The sequence below is a fragment of the Dama dama genome, chromosome X (genome assembly GCF_033118175.1).
Source record: "Dama dama isolate Ldn47 chromosome X, ASM3311817v1, whole genome shotgun sequence".
Lineage (NCBI taxonomy): Eukaryota > Metazoa > Chordata > Mammalia > Artiodactyla > Cervidae > Dama > Dama dama.
In genome coordinates this window covers 138,229,108-138,246,372 of record NC_083714.1, presented here as the reverse complement: position 1 = coordinate 138,246,372, position 17,265 = coordinate 138,229,108, and the positions used below count along the sequence as shown (strand labels likewise).

The window sequence follows — 17,265 nt, the reverse complement described above, 5'->3', positions numbered from 1 at the left end:
AAAATAATGACAACTATAATTAATGATGGTGGCTACGCTAAACAACAGATTTTCATTGTAGATCCAACAGCCTTTTATTGGAAGAACATGCCACCCAGGACTTCCACAGCTAGAGAGGAGAAGTCAATTCCTGCCTTCAAAGTTTCAGAGCACACACTGACTTTCTTGTTAGTGGCTAATTAACTGGTGACTCGAAGTTGAAGCCAATGCTCATTTAAAATTCTGAAAATTCCAAGGCCCTTAGAACAAAGCCTGGATAATGGCACATCTTTTTACAACAAGGTTCACTGGATATTTTTAAGCCCACTCTTGAGGCCTACTGCTCAGGAAAGGATTCCTTTCAAAGTATTACTGCCCATTGACAATGCACCTGGTCACCCAAGAGCTCTGATGGAGACATATAACAAGATTAATGTTGTTCTTAACGGCTGTTAACACAGCATCCATTCTGCAGCCCATGGACCAAGGAGTAATTTAGACTTTCAAGTCACATTATTTAAGAAATACACTTCATCAGGCTATAGCTGCCATAGTGATTGCTCTGGTGGATCTGGGCATAGTCAGTCAAAACCTTCTGTGAAGGAGTCACCATTCTAGATTCCATTTAGAACATTCATGATTCATGGGAAGAAGTCCAAATATCAACATTCACAAGGGTTTGGAAGAAGTGGATTCCAATCATCAGGGATAACTTGGAGGGGTTCGAGAATTAAGTGGAGGAAGCAGTTGCAGATGTGGTAGATAAAGCAAGAGAACTAGAATTAAAAGTGGAGCCTGAGAATGTGACTGAATTGTTGCAATCATGTGACAAAACTTTAACAGAATAAGAACTTGCTTCTTATGGATGAGCCAAAAAAAAGTGGTTTCTTGAGATGGAATCTACTCTTGGTGAAATTGCTGTGAAGATGATGAAATGTCAACCAGGGATTTAAAATATTGCATAAACTTTGATAAAGCAGCGACAGGGTTTGAAAGGATTGACTCCAATATTGAAAGTAGTTCTACTGTGGGTAAAATCGTACCAAACAGCATTGCATGTTACAGACAAATGCTTCATGAAAGGAAGAGTCAATCAATGTGGAAAACTTTGCTGTCTTATTTTCAGAAATTGCCACAGCCACCCAGCCTTCAGCAACTACCACCCTGTTCAGTCAGCAGCCATCGCCATTAAGGCAAGACCCTTCTCTAATAGAATGGTTATTATTCGCTGAAGGGTCAGATGATGGTTAGCATTTTTTATCTCCAAAATATTTTTAAATTAAGGTATGTACAGTGATTTTTTAAGACATAATGCTATTGCACAGTTCATAGTCTACAGTATAATGTAAACATAGCTTTTAAATGCCCTGGGACACCAAAACCGTCATGTGGCTCCCTTTATTGCAGTCTAATGAAGCCTGCTGCATCTCTGAGGTAAGCCTGTACTTTTTTCGTCATGTCTTTTGCCCATTTTCTGTCTGGATTTATGACAAATAGCCGCTGTGAGGCTCAGAAGAGCTACTTACAGGTGTTTTAGTCACAGGTTGCTTTCTTTTATTTTTAAATCCTCTTCCTGAACCACCTGACAATGCAGGAAGAGCGGAAGTCACTAACACTCAATTTTATTTTTCAGGAAAAAGAATTCATGTTTTTAGCAGAACATCAAATAGGAATGATCCAGAAAGATAAGTTTTATTATACTTAGAGCAATGCACAGGCAGTGAATCAGTTTATTACAGGACATACTGCGAAATGTGACAAAGGGCCGTATTACTGTTAGATAACCTTTGAGCTTCTTATCATGTCCATCAGCCAGCAAGTTACTGATTCTGCAGTTTGTGAAGGCCACAATGTCAAGACTCTGAACAACTGGATCTAAAGTCACAAAAGAATAATATGTGCATAATTTGCTATGAACACAGCTTTCATTTTGATACATTTCCACAGCGATTTCACTCAGAATCTTTTTGATGAAGAAATCCTTCTTCTAAAGAAGAGAAACTTGTCCTCATGAATCTACTTCCTTTTTCGTTCTTCCCCATTCCTTTTGATGCCTGGTGGATCATTTTCTCTTTGTGACTCAGAGAGGGCAAGTTTCTTGCCATGATCTACAAGTGTCCTGCCCTCTGCAATTTTTCTTCTAATTCCATAAAAAACTTTTAATTGAAGAAACTGGCAAATGAACATTAGCAGTCATTACTTCTAAGACTACCATTGATTGCACTGCCACCTATTTCAGTATGCTCCATCCATTAAGATTTTTGTAATATGAGTTTCATACTTACATACACAAATTTGAGGGTAAAAACTGAATGTTAAAAAACCTATTTATTATTGTGAAGAAGTATTACTCACTCCAAGCCTGATGAGGAGTGATTTAGGGAGAAACTGCATGACCTAGGGCTTTCCTGGTGGCTCAGATGGTAAAGAATCTACCTGCAATGCAGGAGACCCAGGTTCAATCCCTGGTTTGGGAAGATCTCCTGCAGGAGGGCATGGCAATCCCTTCCAGTATTCTTGCCTGGAGAATCCCCATGGACAGTGGAGCCTAGCAGTCTATAGTCTATGGGGTCGCAAAGAATTGGACATGACTGAGTGACTAAGCACAGCACAGCATAGGCATTTTTGATGATAATTTATAAACATAAATTTGTCACTAGGGTATCATTCCTACTGAACCATCACTTTTGTTTTTTAAAATACATAAAAAGGGAGGGAAGGGAGTTTTTCTTTTTTATTGAGCCCTTTCTGTTCACTTTAGGACAAGAACTGTGTCTCTTCCAATGTATAATAGGCACTCAAAACATAGGTATTGAATGAGGTTGGGTACTATGAATGGACATGATGTGTTCGATGGTTATAGAATGTCAGTTGCTTTTGCTTTTTGGATAATGTGGAAAGTGATAGGACACCCATGTCTACAGGAGGAGGGGCCAAAGAATTCTAGTCCTCTGGTAGGTGATTTCACCTGGCTGGAGGACCTTCTCATCACAGGAAATCATACGCCCACCCAAAGTGGCACTGATTGTTGATTGCTGATGCTTGGAATGGACAATGGAGTATCTTCACCCTGAGGAAGTAAACACACAGCAGCTTGTCCTTACCTAGGTCTCTGGGAATACAACCTGCCAACTTTCATTCCCAGCATTGGGCCTGTAATGGCACATTTTGATCTTTGACAGTAGCATGTACAATGGCAAAACAGTTTCAAGTGATTACAATGAGATCTATGGTGTTGGAATGCTACTTGAATGTTGTTTATGAACTCCAGCTATTCGAAATTAATAAACCATCAGTGAAGCCTGGCAAAAATCTATACCACTTCTAACTCTTAAGGTATGAAAATGAGTATTTTCCTCAATCCATTTGAAAAAATAACTCTTCAAGAAATACAAGAAATATCACATGTGTGTATTTCCCTCCTTCCTTCCTCTTATCCTTCTTCCCCTCTTTTTTCTCTTTCTTCTGGTAAATCTTATTCAAAATCTGCCTTGGGTTACTGTCAGAGTAACTCTGTGTAGAGGACCCATCCATCCATCCATCAAACTGTTTGTTCCATCACCCAGTTACACTCTAATCATCTATCCATCCACCCACACATCCATCCATCTATTAGTTTATTATCCAGTCAGCCAGTCATTGATCTGCATTCATTGATATATCCATTTATCTGTCTTTCTCACTAGCCAGACACTCATGTCTGTCCATCCAGCTCTAAGCACATTGCTGGAGTGCCTATTTTGTGCTGAACTCAGTTCAACTGTTTTTACAAAATGTCTTTTAATTTGTGTCTGACTAGTTCCTCCTGAGAGATTCAAGTTAAAAAAAATGGTGATGCATATATATGGAATTTAGAAAGATGGTAATGATAACCCTATATGCAAAACAGAAAAACAGACACAGATGTACAGAACAGACTTTTGGTCTCTGTGGGAGAAGGCAAGGGTGGGATGTTTCAAGAGAACAGCATCGAAACATGTATATTACCAATGGTGAAACAGATCACCAGCCCAGGTTGGATGCATGAGTGCTCGGGCCTGGTGCAATGGGAAGACCGAGAGGGATCGGGTAGAGAGGGAGGTGGAAGGGGGAATCGGGATAGGGAATACATGTAAATCCATGGCTGATTCATGTCAATGTATGACAAAAACCACTACAATAAAGTAATTAGCCTCCAACTAATAAAAATAAATGAAAAAAAATGGTGATGGAGCTGGGCATGAACACAGAACACAGAATTTTGTTTTTTAAAAATGTATCTTCTCAGTGCATCACATCAGGCGGCACTTGTCATTTTGTGTCATTGTTGGTGATATTCACCAAATTTCTCCCTTTACAAAATACAAATATCTCTGTATAATTAGTACATTGCTCATAGGAGTGTTACACTGAGACCCTGTGAGTATCCTGTTCTCTAATCAACTTCTACTCAGTGATAGTATCCATTGAGAAGCCTCTTCAGAATCAATTATTATTATTATAGGGTGATTTTCTGTTTCTGTTACACTTATCCAGACCACTGAAACTTTCTCCACATCAGCAATAAAGCTGTTTCAATTACTTATCATTCATGTATTCACTGAGTTAGCACTTTTTATTTCCTTCAAGAACTTTTCCCTCGCATTCACAACTTAGCTAACTGATTGGTGTAAGAGGCCTAGCTTTCAGCCTGTCTCAGCTTTCTATGTGCTTTCCTAAGTTTAATCATTTCTAGGTTTTGTTTTAAAGTGAGATACATGACTCTTTCTTTCACTTCAACACTTAGAAGTCACTGTAGGGTTATTAATTAGCCTGATTTCAATATTCTTGTCTCAGGAAATAGAAAGGCCTGAGGAGAGGGAGAGAGATGGGTAAAAGCTGGTTGGTGGAGCAGTCAGAACACACAATATTCACCATTAAGTTTGCCAACTTATATGGGCATGGTCTATGGAGCTCACACCACAGATTCCAACAGTAACATCAAAGACCACTGATCACCATAACAAATAAAAAAATAATGAAAATGACTGACACATTGCAAGAATTACCAAATGTGACACAGAGACACAGAGTGAACAAATGCTGTTGGAAAAATGGTGCTGATAGACTTGCTTGATGCGGGCTGCCATAAAACTTCAATCTGTAGAAAACTCCCATGAAACCTCAATTTGTAAAAAACATGCAATAAAGTGAAGCACAAGAAAAGGAGGTCTGCTTGTATTGGGTGGCCCACGTGGCGAGGGGGTGTTGAGGAACAGAATTTGCTCAAGATAAACCAGTGGCAGCTAAAACCAGAAAGAGTATTTCTGTCTCCCTTCAAACAAGATAAGGTTGAAAAGCCAAGGCCCAAGAACAGCCAGAAAAGCAACAAAGGACACACAAATATGATTTCAAAACGGGCCAGAGTTAATGATTGGGGAAATGCAACTGTCATCTAATCAGTGTAGAAGAGCCCTGGGGAAACTGCAGCGTTGCTAGAACAATTTTAGTGGGCGTTGCAGCATAGTGAGACTGGTGGGCTTTGGCACCAAGGACATCTGGTTTAAATACTAGTACCGTTACATTCTAACAATATGTGTGTAGCCAGGTCTCTTTTAATCTGCCATGTGATAGCAGAAACAATAAGAATTAGTGTCTATTACACAGAAGACTGCTTTGTATACATCATCTTATCTAATTTATACTGCAATACTGTGCAGATTTTATTATCATCTGTTTTTGAAAGAAAGAACTGAGACTCAAACATGGAGAGCAACTTGTCTTTCAGAATGGGACAAGACTGCGGAAAGGAGTGGACCTGGAACTCATTTCATCTTCCCAGACTTTGCTCAAAACATATATTTGATTCCTAATGAGTATGTACATTTAATATCAGCAAAGTAAAACAATTATTAGCTCTAACATTTCTCAGTTCATTTACATTTCCATTTTCAAGACAGTTCACTCATTTGATTGAGACTTTTTATAAGAACGTGAAGTTTCAATACGTGAAAACGTGGGCTGAGCCCCAGTCCCTTGTATAAAAAAATGCATACAAACCCAAATGCACTTTTCTTTACTATTGACCTCATGGGAAGAGAACTAAAACCAGAAGGAAATCAAGTGAATTTACTAGTGACTCTAGTCAACTGTGACCATTAGCTAGGGAACAATGTCCTGAGTCCTTGACCTGGCTTTGTTACAACTACAAGATTATCATCTCCTTATAGACACGGGCCACCCATGTTATCTTGGTACATCTCTTCCACAATACATTCTAGAGGTCCTATCACACAACGCATGGTAAATAAAGGAAAGGAATAAGATATTTTGACCTCTCTGGGCCTTGGCATCTGGAGAAATGGATACAGATCGTTGTTTAAGGTCCCGTCCTAAGATAACAACATTACAACAGTCCATTTATATAAAAGGTTCATGGATCAATTATACTATATACATACAAGTCTGAAATTGTGCTGTGTCTGTGACCTTCCTTTTATGGCCCAAAATGCCAGGTTGCATAGAATTAGCACTTCGTAACTGCTTTTTGATGGTGATGCTTCTTTACATTGGTATAGCATTCCCCAGTGTCTAAAGCACTTGTGTGTATTCTCTAATTTTGTCTTCCCATCAGCATAACTATTTAAGAAAATACTATCCTCATTTTCTGTATGTGACTGCATCAAGGCACTCGGCTAATAAATAAATGCTAGGGCCTAAGACTGGGACCCAAATCCAAGAGTATCGATCCAGTGGTCTTTCAACTAAAACACACATCACATCATCAACTTCATCATCATTACCATTATCACCTCATTCCCACCATTAAAGCCATCACTATCATCACCATCATCCGCCATCCCTGTCACCACCATCACCATCACCATTATCATAAAGCTGACCAAAGAGCTAAACTATCCACTTCCAGCCTGGGGCTAAACACAGATCTAGCACAGATGTCATGGTCAAGTACATGCAGTTTGTCCTAGTTGCCTTTCCACCTACCCAACTTCCTAATCGTTCTCTAAAAGAAAAAAATCACTTTTCTAACTCTTTTCCTTCCACAAACCTCTTATCTCACAAACTGCTATTCTCAACTAGATGGTAATAGAGAAAGGAAGCAATCTCCTCAAATTTACTTTCCGAAGAGGCAGCAGTTGTGATGACATGCTGAAACTTGCTGGTTCAGGCTTGCAAGAGGAGACTGTTAAATATTCAGAAATTTCAGAGTGGATAGGAAATCAGCGAATGCTACAAAACAGGGTATTGTTTTTTTTTAAGAGAGAAGGCTGATTAGTCAGTTCACCACTATCACAGTAAACAGCTGACCTAACAAGACCTCTTGCTTTCTAAAATAGGTGTTTGTTAACTAATAAAATCTCAAGCAATAGGCCAATGAATTGGAGAAGCTTCTGCAGTACTGTGGCAATATCTGGATGGAAAAGTGATCTTCTCCAGCATTCTTGAATCACAGAAATCGGTTAAGCTCACCTTGGATCATAATTACTATTTATTTAGTACATATTATACTTTATACACATTTCTCTCACCCAGTCTTCATGGAAGCCCTGTGAGACATTACCTCCCTCGTACAGATGGAGAAATTTGATGATGCAACAAACCTCACTCAGCTAACAGGTATAGCTAGTATTTGAGTTCACCTAGTTTGGGCCACAGTGACTGCACACTTTCCACCCAGAGCTTCTGAACAATCAATGGAATGCTGTTATTGACACGGCTAACAGAAGAGTTAAAGCTTCACTTGAGGATTTTCCCAAAGGTAACTTAAGAAATGCACATGTCTTAGATGACACTGGCACTCTTCTCTGTAGAAGTAGAAGGGTGATTCAGATGACCCTGGGATCCCCCCCGATCTTCTAGGTTTAAGATGTTCTATCACACAAGCTATGTTCATTACGATCTAACCTGTGGATTGCATTCTTGAACAAATCTGTGTCTTCCTCAACACTAAGGCTTTTGAGGGCAACTTCTATCTTTTCGACAAATAGACAAAACTTTCATCACAAAGATCAGAGCTCCTCCCACTTCAAACTGCACCCTCTCCCCCCTTTTGAAGCAATACTTTTCCCAAGAGAAACCCAGCAAAATTTTTCCATATCAAGTGGAAAACCTAACAAATCAATTTCTCTTCAGAAGGTTATCATGACTGTCCTGTCTCTATTTGCTAATTATTGATGCTCTCCAGGTTGACACAGGAGATTTGTCCATCTGTTTTCCTGGTTTGAACATGAACTAAATTTGTGAAGGCAAAGTTGGAGCAACAGGGTCACTTCTCCCAAGCAACAGATTATGATGCTACACGCCCAATTACTGCATTACTGGAGAGTTTGCTCAGAAGGAAGATAGCTGATCCCAGTACACACGAACTTAAAGACCACCAACAGCAGGATAATAAAATAACACTAAGAGCTAACACTTACTGAGCACTTGCTGTGTGCCAGGCGCTCCTTCAAGAATGCTACGCTATTAACTTTTGATTCCAACAAATTAATTCTTTCTAACACAGCTCACTGTCCCTCCAGCAAAGTTATCTATGCACAGATAGTAAAGAAACATTTAACCAACTTGACTCCAGCACCACAAACCATGTTCTCTTCAGCTTGGCTTCCCTGACTCGTTGCCTGTGCCTCCTGATAGCCATACAGTTAATGCATTACTTCCAAGAGCAGAGTCTAGCCAATAAATACTGTGAATCCAAGTAGTCCAACTCCAAAGCCCATTCTTCCACCACCCACACCAGAGCATACTAGTGAGGAAATTGGGAAATAAGGGGATGAAGTGAATTCATGAAGGTTACAACTGCTAGAAAGCATGGACTCCCAGCATTTCAGGATTAATATAAAACTTAAAGCTATTGAACACAGGCATGCAAATACCGCAACAGAATATTTCTTAATATTCTAGAAAGCAAACAAAAACAAATTAATAATTTGGATCAAGTCTCTCAGCATTACATGTCATGCCAAAAGCAAGAAAGTCAAGCAATGACAACTTGATCTTAATCCTTAAGTTTAATTCAGGGACTAGACATAGATCACATTCACTCCATAGCATTTCACTGATCATTTGTGAATAAAAAATTGCAAAGCCACAAATTTAAAATGATTACCTTCTGCTAATAACCAGCGTGAACCATATGGAAAGTGGAAAATCTCAGCAGAAACATTTACTCAAACACGGACTTGGCCAAACACCACCTGCATGTCCCACGTGGGCACCAACGCTTTTGAAAAACCAATGTGTGTCCCTGTGATGCCCACTTAACAGAATTCCTCTTCCTTGGTGTCAGAAGGGAAGGTTTAGAAGCATCAAAGTAGAGCTCAGGACTCTCTCCACCTGCACTCTGAATCAGAGGTGCTTGTAAACAAATCTTATTTTCTCCTTTCATTGTGAAAGCTTTCTTTCCTCCCTACCTTAGGAACACTTTCACCAGTCTGAAATTCTCTCTGGAAGTAATGTCAATAATTTAGATAGCAAAGCTTGCATGTGCCCCAGAATTCAGCTAAATGAACTCCATGAGTGGTAACTGAAATGTAAGTAGTTAAACTGGAAGCCCTCAAAAATGTGAATTAGCTGGATATTCATTGAGACATATCTCTTTCAATTGTACATCAACTAAGTTTCAATTAAAAGAATGCATCTCCTTCAGAGAATGAACTTTCGTGGCTCTGTTGTAGAGCAAAGGAACCTACATGTTCAACAAGTGTTCCAGGTGATTCTGATACAGGGAGATGATTCAAAGGCCACTGTGAAGAACATGGGTCTAGATAAGATCACAGGACTCGAGGGAAGAGCGTCCAAAGGGAGAAAATGTAAAGACATCACAAAAGTATCTGGTACAAGATGGTGGCTGTAGGTACTGGAAGAGGCAGGCCAAGGAGGGCAGGAAAATAACGGTGGCAGAACAAGTATTTGGAGGAGGGTGAAAACCAAAGATTAACTCTGCCTATCCGAAAAGCCTGTGAAGCTCTGTATATCCAGTGTAAAAAATCATACCCCAGATATTAAAAACAACTCTAGATATGAAACATTCACATGGTGTAGAAAAGAAAGAAAGATGGCGCTAGAAGTAGTCATAGTTAAGTAAGGGACTCTGGACTCCAAAAAGTGTCCAAAAACAAAAGCATAACTGATATTTTGAAAACTGCCCATTTTTTCAGTTTACAATATAAGGGATTCGCTTCAGGTAGGGGAAAATCCTCTCCTTATTTTTCCAAGTCGTGGGAAACAGGAAAATGCTCTTTCCATCTCTCCCTTTATAAATATCTTACCTTCTATGTTGCCGGATTCCTGATAAAATCAATAGCATGGTCGCCACAAGGACGATGCAGAATATCACACCAAATATAATAATCCAGATGGGCACAGACGGGTCAGTAGGTGGTGCAAGAGTGGAAGGAATTCTTAAAAATTCCAGAGTCTGGTCATTCAAAAAGAAGGCATTGTTGATCCGGTTTCGATTCATTCTAAAATACAAGGATGATTAAACACAAACAAGAGAGAAGAAACATTAGAAACCAAAGGTAGAGCCCTGTGTCCCCGGGATTACCACCCTCTCTATAAACAGAGCATCTCCCAGCAGAAGACTTCAGGTCGAGCCGACAGTCTGATGAGGGCAATCATGCTGTGGTTTTCTGTTCGTAAGTGGTGGTCCTGGCTGCCAGAGAGGTGCCTGTCTATGCACTACTGCCCTCCATTGTCATGAATGTTCTAGAAGTCACAGGAAGTCCTGACTTTTGAGCTCTGCCCACCACATTTTATTCCCTGAGAGGCAGCATCTAGATTAAAATGACGGAACTCTATTTAAGTGGCTTACAGCCTGAAAACACAAACTAATATGTAAAAAGTGGGTGATAAACTTAAGAATAAAAGAAAATCAAGAGCAGACAGAAAGCATGAAGCCAGGAGGAGTGGCAAATCCATCAATTTCATCTTTTTTTCTTGTTTTCCATTCAATTCAACAAACAGTTGCTGAAAACTTACTAAGTACCAGATCCTCTGCTAGGTGCTAGAGATACAAACGGTAAAAAAAAAAAAAAAAAATACCCGAGTAGCTTACAGTCTAGAACAACAGCCCATCAGTCCCTCCACAATCACAGTGCAGCACAAAAAGTTCTATGAAAGAGGTAAAAATGGGCACAGTGGGAACACAGCAGAGGTGTCATCATAGTAAGAAGTCAGAGCTGGTTTCCTGGGAAGACAAGTTTTTGAGCTGTGTTTGCAGGGACAAGTAGGAATCCTTCAGACCCAAAGTACTCACTTCAGACCTGTAGTGAGCACAGGAATTGGAGACAGGATATATACAGTATGAATTGTTTCGTCAACTGCAAGTAGTTCCATATGACTAAAGTAAACGGTGCTTTAGGAGTCTAAAAGTCTAGAAAAACACAAAGGTAAATCTATTACGCTCCCTGGGGAAAATCTGCATTTTGGGTGGTGGTAGCAGTCAGGGAGGGGTTGGTAGCAAAAACTTATTTGACCAAAACTAAATTTCTAGCTGGAATTTGCAAATTAGATGTGATTTCTTGGAGATACTCTATGGCCTTTTCTGAATTTACACTAGACGAGCTGATTTCAACAACCTCTAGAGCAGAACTATAAGCCAGAATATTTGAAACTTAGGTGATGTCAAATTTTCTAGCAGCTGCATTTAGAAAATAGTAATAGGCAAAACTGATTTTAATATAATATATATTTGCTCAATATATCCAAGAAAATATAATTTTAACATGGAATCAACAGTAAGTTGGTTCACATCTTATTCTGGGCAGAGTCCTTGAAATTCGGTGTGTACTTGACAGAGCATATCTCATCTTGGATTAGATACATGTCGAGTTCTTGAGAGCCACGTGTGGCTGCTGAGTTCTGTACTGGACAGTGCACATCTTGAACCTGAGGGTGACAGCTTCAGAATCTCTGCAGCACCAGTACCAGGGTGTCAGGAAAGACCACCCGTAGCAAATGAAAATCTACAAGGAGGCATGGTTACTCGTGTGAAGGAGAATCCTAGCCAGCTAATCTGCAGCACAGGATGATTTCAATGCAATTTTTATCAAACAATGGGATGATTTCTTTTTTTGTAACCTAATTTTGATAACACAAAACTTTCCACAAAATGATGAGCTCCCCTACCAACAGATAACAGTAAAATGAAAAGTTGCTCTGCGTTCCCATTCTGTCTACTTTGTTGCTCAGCAGTCAGGCTGATCAGAAGTTCTAGTTCAACACAACTATATCTCCATCTACCACTGAAATCCCCAATAGGCGTCAATCACCATGGATACTTTCTAGTCAAATTGGCCTTGAAGAAGGCCAGGTCCTCAAAACAGATCAAAAACAGACATTGTAGAACTGATCTTTCATCCCCTCACCTAATTCCATAGGTGTGGATACTCTAGTAGAGTAGGGGAAAAACAAATCACTGGATGCAAAGGCAGTGTGCCTGCATTCAAGTCGTCATTCTTTATTTCTCTCACATGGTGACCTGGAAAAATCAATTAATCTCCCTGAACCTCAGTTCTCTCATTTATAAGGCAGGGATAATAATAATAACTCAGAAATGACTGGTGTTGACACTAAATGCCAAAGATGTATCAGATTACGGCTCATGAACCAGAAAATATTAAGCAAGCATTAGGTGGAACTAGTATTATTTTGCCCAATGACATATTAACTGCCTTCTAGGTACCATCTCCTTTCTTTTCACTCTGTCCTGCCCTCCTGGTACTGTTTCCTTTAATTTCATAGACTCCTGATGAGCCCTATCCATACCCTGATATAATTTCCCATTCTACTGGCCATCATCTCCTAAACAGCCCTTCCTACTGGGGCCTTTGAAACAGACATTTTGTTGTGAACATATTCATCTCCATCCTCGACCTTCAACCTAAGCACTCACTCCTCCTCCTCACAATAACTGAAGCCTGGTTTAAGCACAGTGCCCTCATTTTTCTTGGAGTCCTCCCTGATCACAGGGCTTGAATAAAATCCCTTTTCTCACAAAATACAATATTCCTAATTTTTACTCCCTAAGTAGTGGCTCTCAGCAGTATTCTTAGCGGCAAAAGTGCAGAAACAATTTAATTCAAACCTTCTTCTTAAACCATTTTTCCATTGGTACAGAGCCTCAATGCCTTCACTTCAGCAAGGGAAACAGATGTTTGTTCGCACAAAAACAACTGGCATTCGATTATAGACATATTGCCTTAAATGCTAACATTTTACAAAGAGCAAATAAGTTCTTTCACTAGATATAATGAGAAAAATGTGCATTTCAATAACCTGTAAATCCCTTTGTAAGGAGAGTGAACTTTGTTTCAATCTTTCTTTCTCAGGGTCAAGATTATTTGGGGAACTCATTCTTCCAGCTGAGCCACAAAGGAAGCCCAAAATCTTTGATAATATTTATTTTTCATTTATATGAGAGACAAGATTTTACGTTTTTTCCCCAAAAAGTATGTTTTAAAGGTAAGGACTGTACATTAACTCAAGAAGGTAAATCCTTAGAAACCCAAGAAATGTGTATATTTTTCTTGATTTCTAAATCAATTTGCCCAACACCAGTCATGTGTGGGATCTGAAGTTTTGACACATATAACTTGCACACTAATTGAAATAAAAACTGCATACTCTGCTTCTGTGCAGAAAGGAATATATTTCACTTTTGAAAGTTTATTCTAATCCCAAGGAGAGAAGGAGGGGATCTGTCAGAAAAAAAATGGGTAAAACTTCATATGGGTGAAAAATATGACTGAGTGTCTCACCAGTCTACCCTTCTGAACAATTTCTACCTTTTACTGTTTTTGAATTATTTTTCAGATTTGTAAGTTTGAGAAAACTAATATAATGTAAATGATTCTTGTCCACAGAAAATCAGGTGAATTGTATCTGGTGGAGCACTGCCAATGGATAGACTGGCGTATCTTTTAGTAAATAAACACCACAAATCTTCAATTGCTGTATTTACATGCTGACTTGAAGTCTCCATTAAACTGGTTTAACATCTTACTAGTTCCCTTATTAACTCATAAGATAATAAAATCTTTGATGAAAGTGAAAGTGAAAGTCACTCTGCGATGTCGACTCTTTGTAACACCATGGATATAGTCCATGGAATTCTCCAAGCCGAAATACTGGAGTGGGTAGCCGTTGCCTTCTTCAAGGGATCTTCCCAACCCAGGGATCAAACCCAGGTTTCTCACATTGCAGGTGAATTATTTACCACCTGAGCCACCAAGAAAGCCCAAAATTCTTTGAGAGCATTTATTTTCCATTTATGTAAGAGTCAAGATATTACCTTTTTTCCGCCAAAAAGTATGTTTTAAAGGTAAGGCCTCTACATTAACTCAAGAAGGTAAGTCCTTAGAAACCCAAGAAACATGAATAGTTTTCTTGACTTCTAAATCAAAGTCAAAGGTATTACTTGCCCCTCGAAATGCTTTGCATTTAATCTACTCAACAATTCCAAGAGGAGCGTACCATAATTACTTCTGTTTTATAGATGATAAGAAGAAAGCAAAAAGAGGGGAAGTAACTTGTCTGTATTCTAATAGCTATCAAGAGGCAAAACGACTATTCAAAACCTGAGCATTCAGGCTCAAGAATGCATGTGATGAACCATCACACAATATTGCCTTACAAGGTGTTCTTGTCAGAACAAGACAGAATGAAACCTAATTCTTAGCTAATGTTTAAAGCAGAGCTTCTCAACCACAGCACGAATGACACTTGGGGTTGAACTGTTCTTTGCTGGGAAGTGCTGTCCTGGACACTGGAGAATGTTAGCTAGCATCCCGAACCTCTGCCCAATCCATGCTGGTGGCCTCTGGCCCACCACAGCAAAATCACTGACATCTTAATAAACAAATCATTGTGAAGCAGAGAGAGAAGTCTTCAAAGTCTATGAAAACCACTGAATTAATTAACAAGTTGATTTACCAGGAGAAGGCATACTTAGCAGTGATTACCTGATGGCTGACTGTACCTCAACGGCGGGAAGGGTGTGATTTCTTGAAGGATCGGTAACCACAAACCAGAACGACACCCGCTGGGTTACATTGCAAAGTAGGACGTGGGAAATTCTGCAGATGATGAGAAGAAAAAAAATACATTATAAGCAAAAAATACCAAATTGCATTGTAATTCCACTTCGGTGTTATGACCATCTTAAGAGGTGTCTTAGCTATGAATTAACTCATTTCTACTATTATGAAGACATGTCTTGTTAACAATAAAATAATATAGGAAATTTCCTTTATTTCCAAATCATAGGCTTGGGGATCACTCTTAAATAAGAAATTTACCAAGAGTAAAACAAACCCAAAAACAAAAGGAATGACTCAGTGGGAGGCAGCAGGAATTGCAACCTCCATCACCTGTTAGCTGACAGCATCCGTTTCCTCAACGCTTGGCCTGGCCTCCCTAATACTGAAGTCTTTTCTGCTTCCTCATCAAGATCTTTCTAGTGTCCCCCTCATTCAGCCTCTCACCTCTCAGAACCAGACAAATCTGCTGATCCGCTACTTGCTGCCTCTGTTGGCCACTGTCTCTGCCCTTCTCTTACTCCAGTATTGGGGTCGGCCCAATAACAGACTTTTGGACAGAGAGGCTCTAATGTTTGCAAGAGACTTTGAACACTGCTTTTGTAGGTATCAGCGTCCAAGTGTAAACTGGAAATGTGCCTCACACTACCCTGTATTCCTGGATCATTTCTTCTTTCACAAGAAAGAAATGGCATTAGTGTTTAGAGACAGTCTATATGAGTGCATGAAATGTATGAAGATAGAAAATTACAGGAGAGTCCACACTAAACCAACATTGTCAGGGTTAAAAAATGAATCCTCAATGACTTTCTACAGTCCTTAAGAATAAAATTTCCAAAAGTGACATTCTAGAAGGAACACACAGCCTCTATGGATACAAGGAAATCTACTCTTTTTCCTTAAAAGAGCATTCAAGTGCATTGTGTTCTTTTTTACATAATGAAAGAGAATGTACTTCTGTCAATTTTCTGTAGTGTTCAAGACCTGGTACACATTATGTTTTTGTTGCCTAAACTTGGTCTCTATTCAACCGTGCTGAACAGAAACAAGGAGAGAGATTTGGGTGAAGTATAAAAGAACAGCTTTTACTGCTTTGCCAGGCAGAGGGGGCTACAGTGGGCTAATGCCCTCAAGATTGTGTGACCCACTCTGGAGGGGGTAGTGAGGAGTTTTATAGTGTTCAAGGAGCAGGGCATGATCACCTCACGAACAATTCTTGGATTGGTAGCATCGAGGTGAACTTTCAAGCATCATCAGTTTTCAAGTTTCAACCAGTCTAGGATGAACATCCTTGTAGTCAGCAGTATTCTTCAAATGGAGGGAGTTGTGCTCTTGCCAGCTCAGTCACTCAGTCCTGTCTGATTCTGGGATCCCATGGACTGTAGTGCACCAGGTTGCTCTGTTCATTGGATTTCCCAGGCAAGACTACTGGAGTAGTTCGCCATTCCCTCTGCGTGGGGCCTTCCCAATGCAGGGATCGAACCTGGGTTTCCTGCCTCTCCTGCATTGGAGGGAGACTTTTTTTTTTTACCACGAAGACACCCCGAAAGCCCTGAGGGGTGGGGAGTCACCGTCCTGTAAAAACAACTTAGGAATGTGTTTCAGGCCTTTATCTGTATCTTTCAGGGAACTGGGAGTCAACTGATTCTGCTATGTCTAAACTCTTACCAGCTCCCTAGCCCAAAAGTTATTCTTTGTTTCTATATCTTTACATTGCCCAATCATTATCTTTTCAGTCACTCTTTTACTTCAGAAGACAAGAACACAAAAACCTGTACACTGTTTCATTTTTTGTCCCTTCAAATATAAAATGCAAGGATTTCAGGCACTCCTAGGCTGATCTGCCCAGAGCCAAGATCCAGAGCCTGCAGTGGAAGCTTGGAGGAACCACTCTGTTCAGAGGGCAGGGGCAGCCGCTGAGGTCCTGCGTCTGGGGGCACATTCCTAGTGTGTTCAGGACCCTGAGCTCAGACAACCCCGAGGTGCCAACGCCACACGCGCCAGCCTGTAGCCGGATGCCAACAGTCGCCTGAGACTCTTGAGCTTCACATCTGCTGACCTCGGTCGCCTAGAAGCCAAAGCAGCGTGAAGATCCGACCCGCCACCCTGCCAGCATGGGCAGCTTCCTGAGCAGGTACCTGGGCTGCTGGCTGGGCACAGACAAGGCCGCGCAGCCCCGCTTCCCACGGCCCAGGCGCACCCGCCTCCCGCCGGGCCGGGACCCAGGCCGCGTCCGATCGGTCCGCCGCGCTCACCGGGCGCGCAG

The 17,265-nt window shown here is 40.3% G+C and overlaps 1 protein-coding gene across 1 annotated transcript in view; it reads right to left on the bottom strand.

The window, feature by feature from the left end:
* Positions 1–17,265, bottom strand: part of CLTRN (collectrin, amino acid transport regulator) — a 40,083-nt gene that overhangs the window by 1,960 nt on the left and 20,858 nt on the right. The window contains exons 4-5 of the mRNA XM_061136545.1: positions 14,925–15,038; positions 10,230–10,424 (exon numbers count right to left, since the gene is read on the bottom strand). Coding sequence (XP_060992528.1) covers positions 10,230–10,424; positions 14,925–15,038 — 309 coding nt within the window. The remainder of the gene's footprint in view (positions 1–10,229; positions 10,425–14,924; positions 15,039–17,265) is intronic.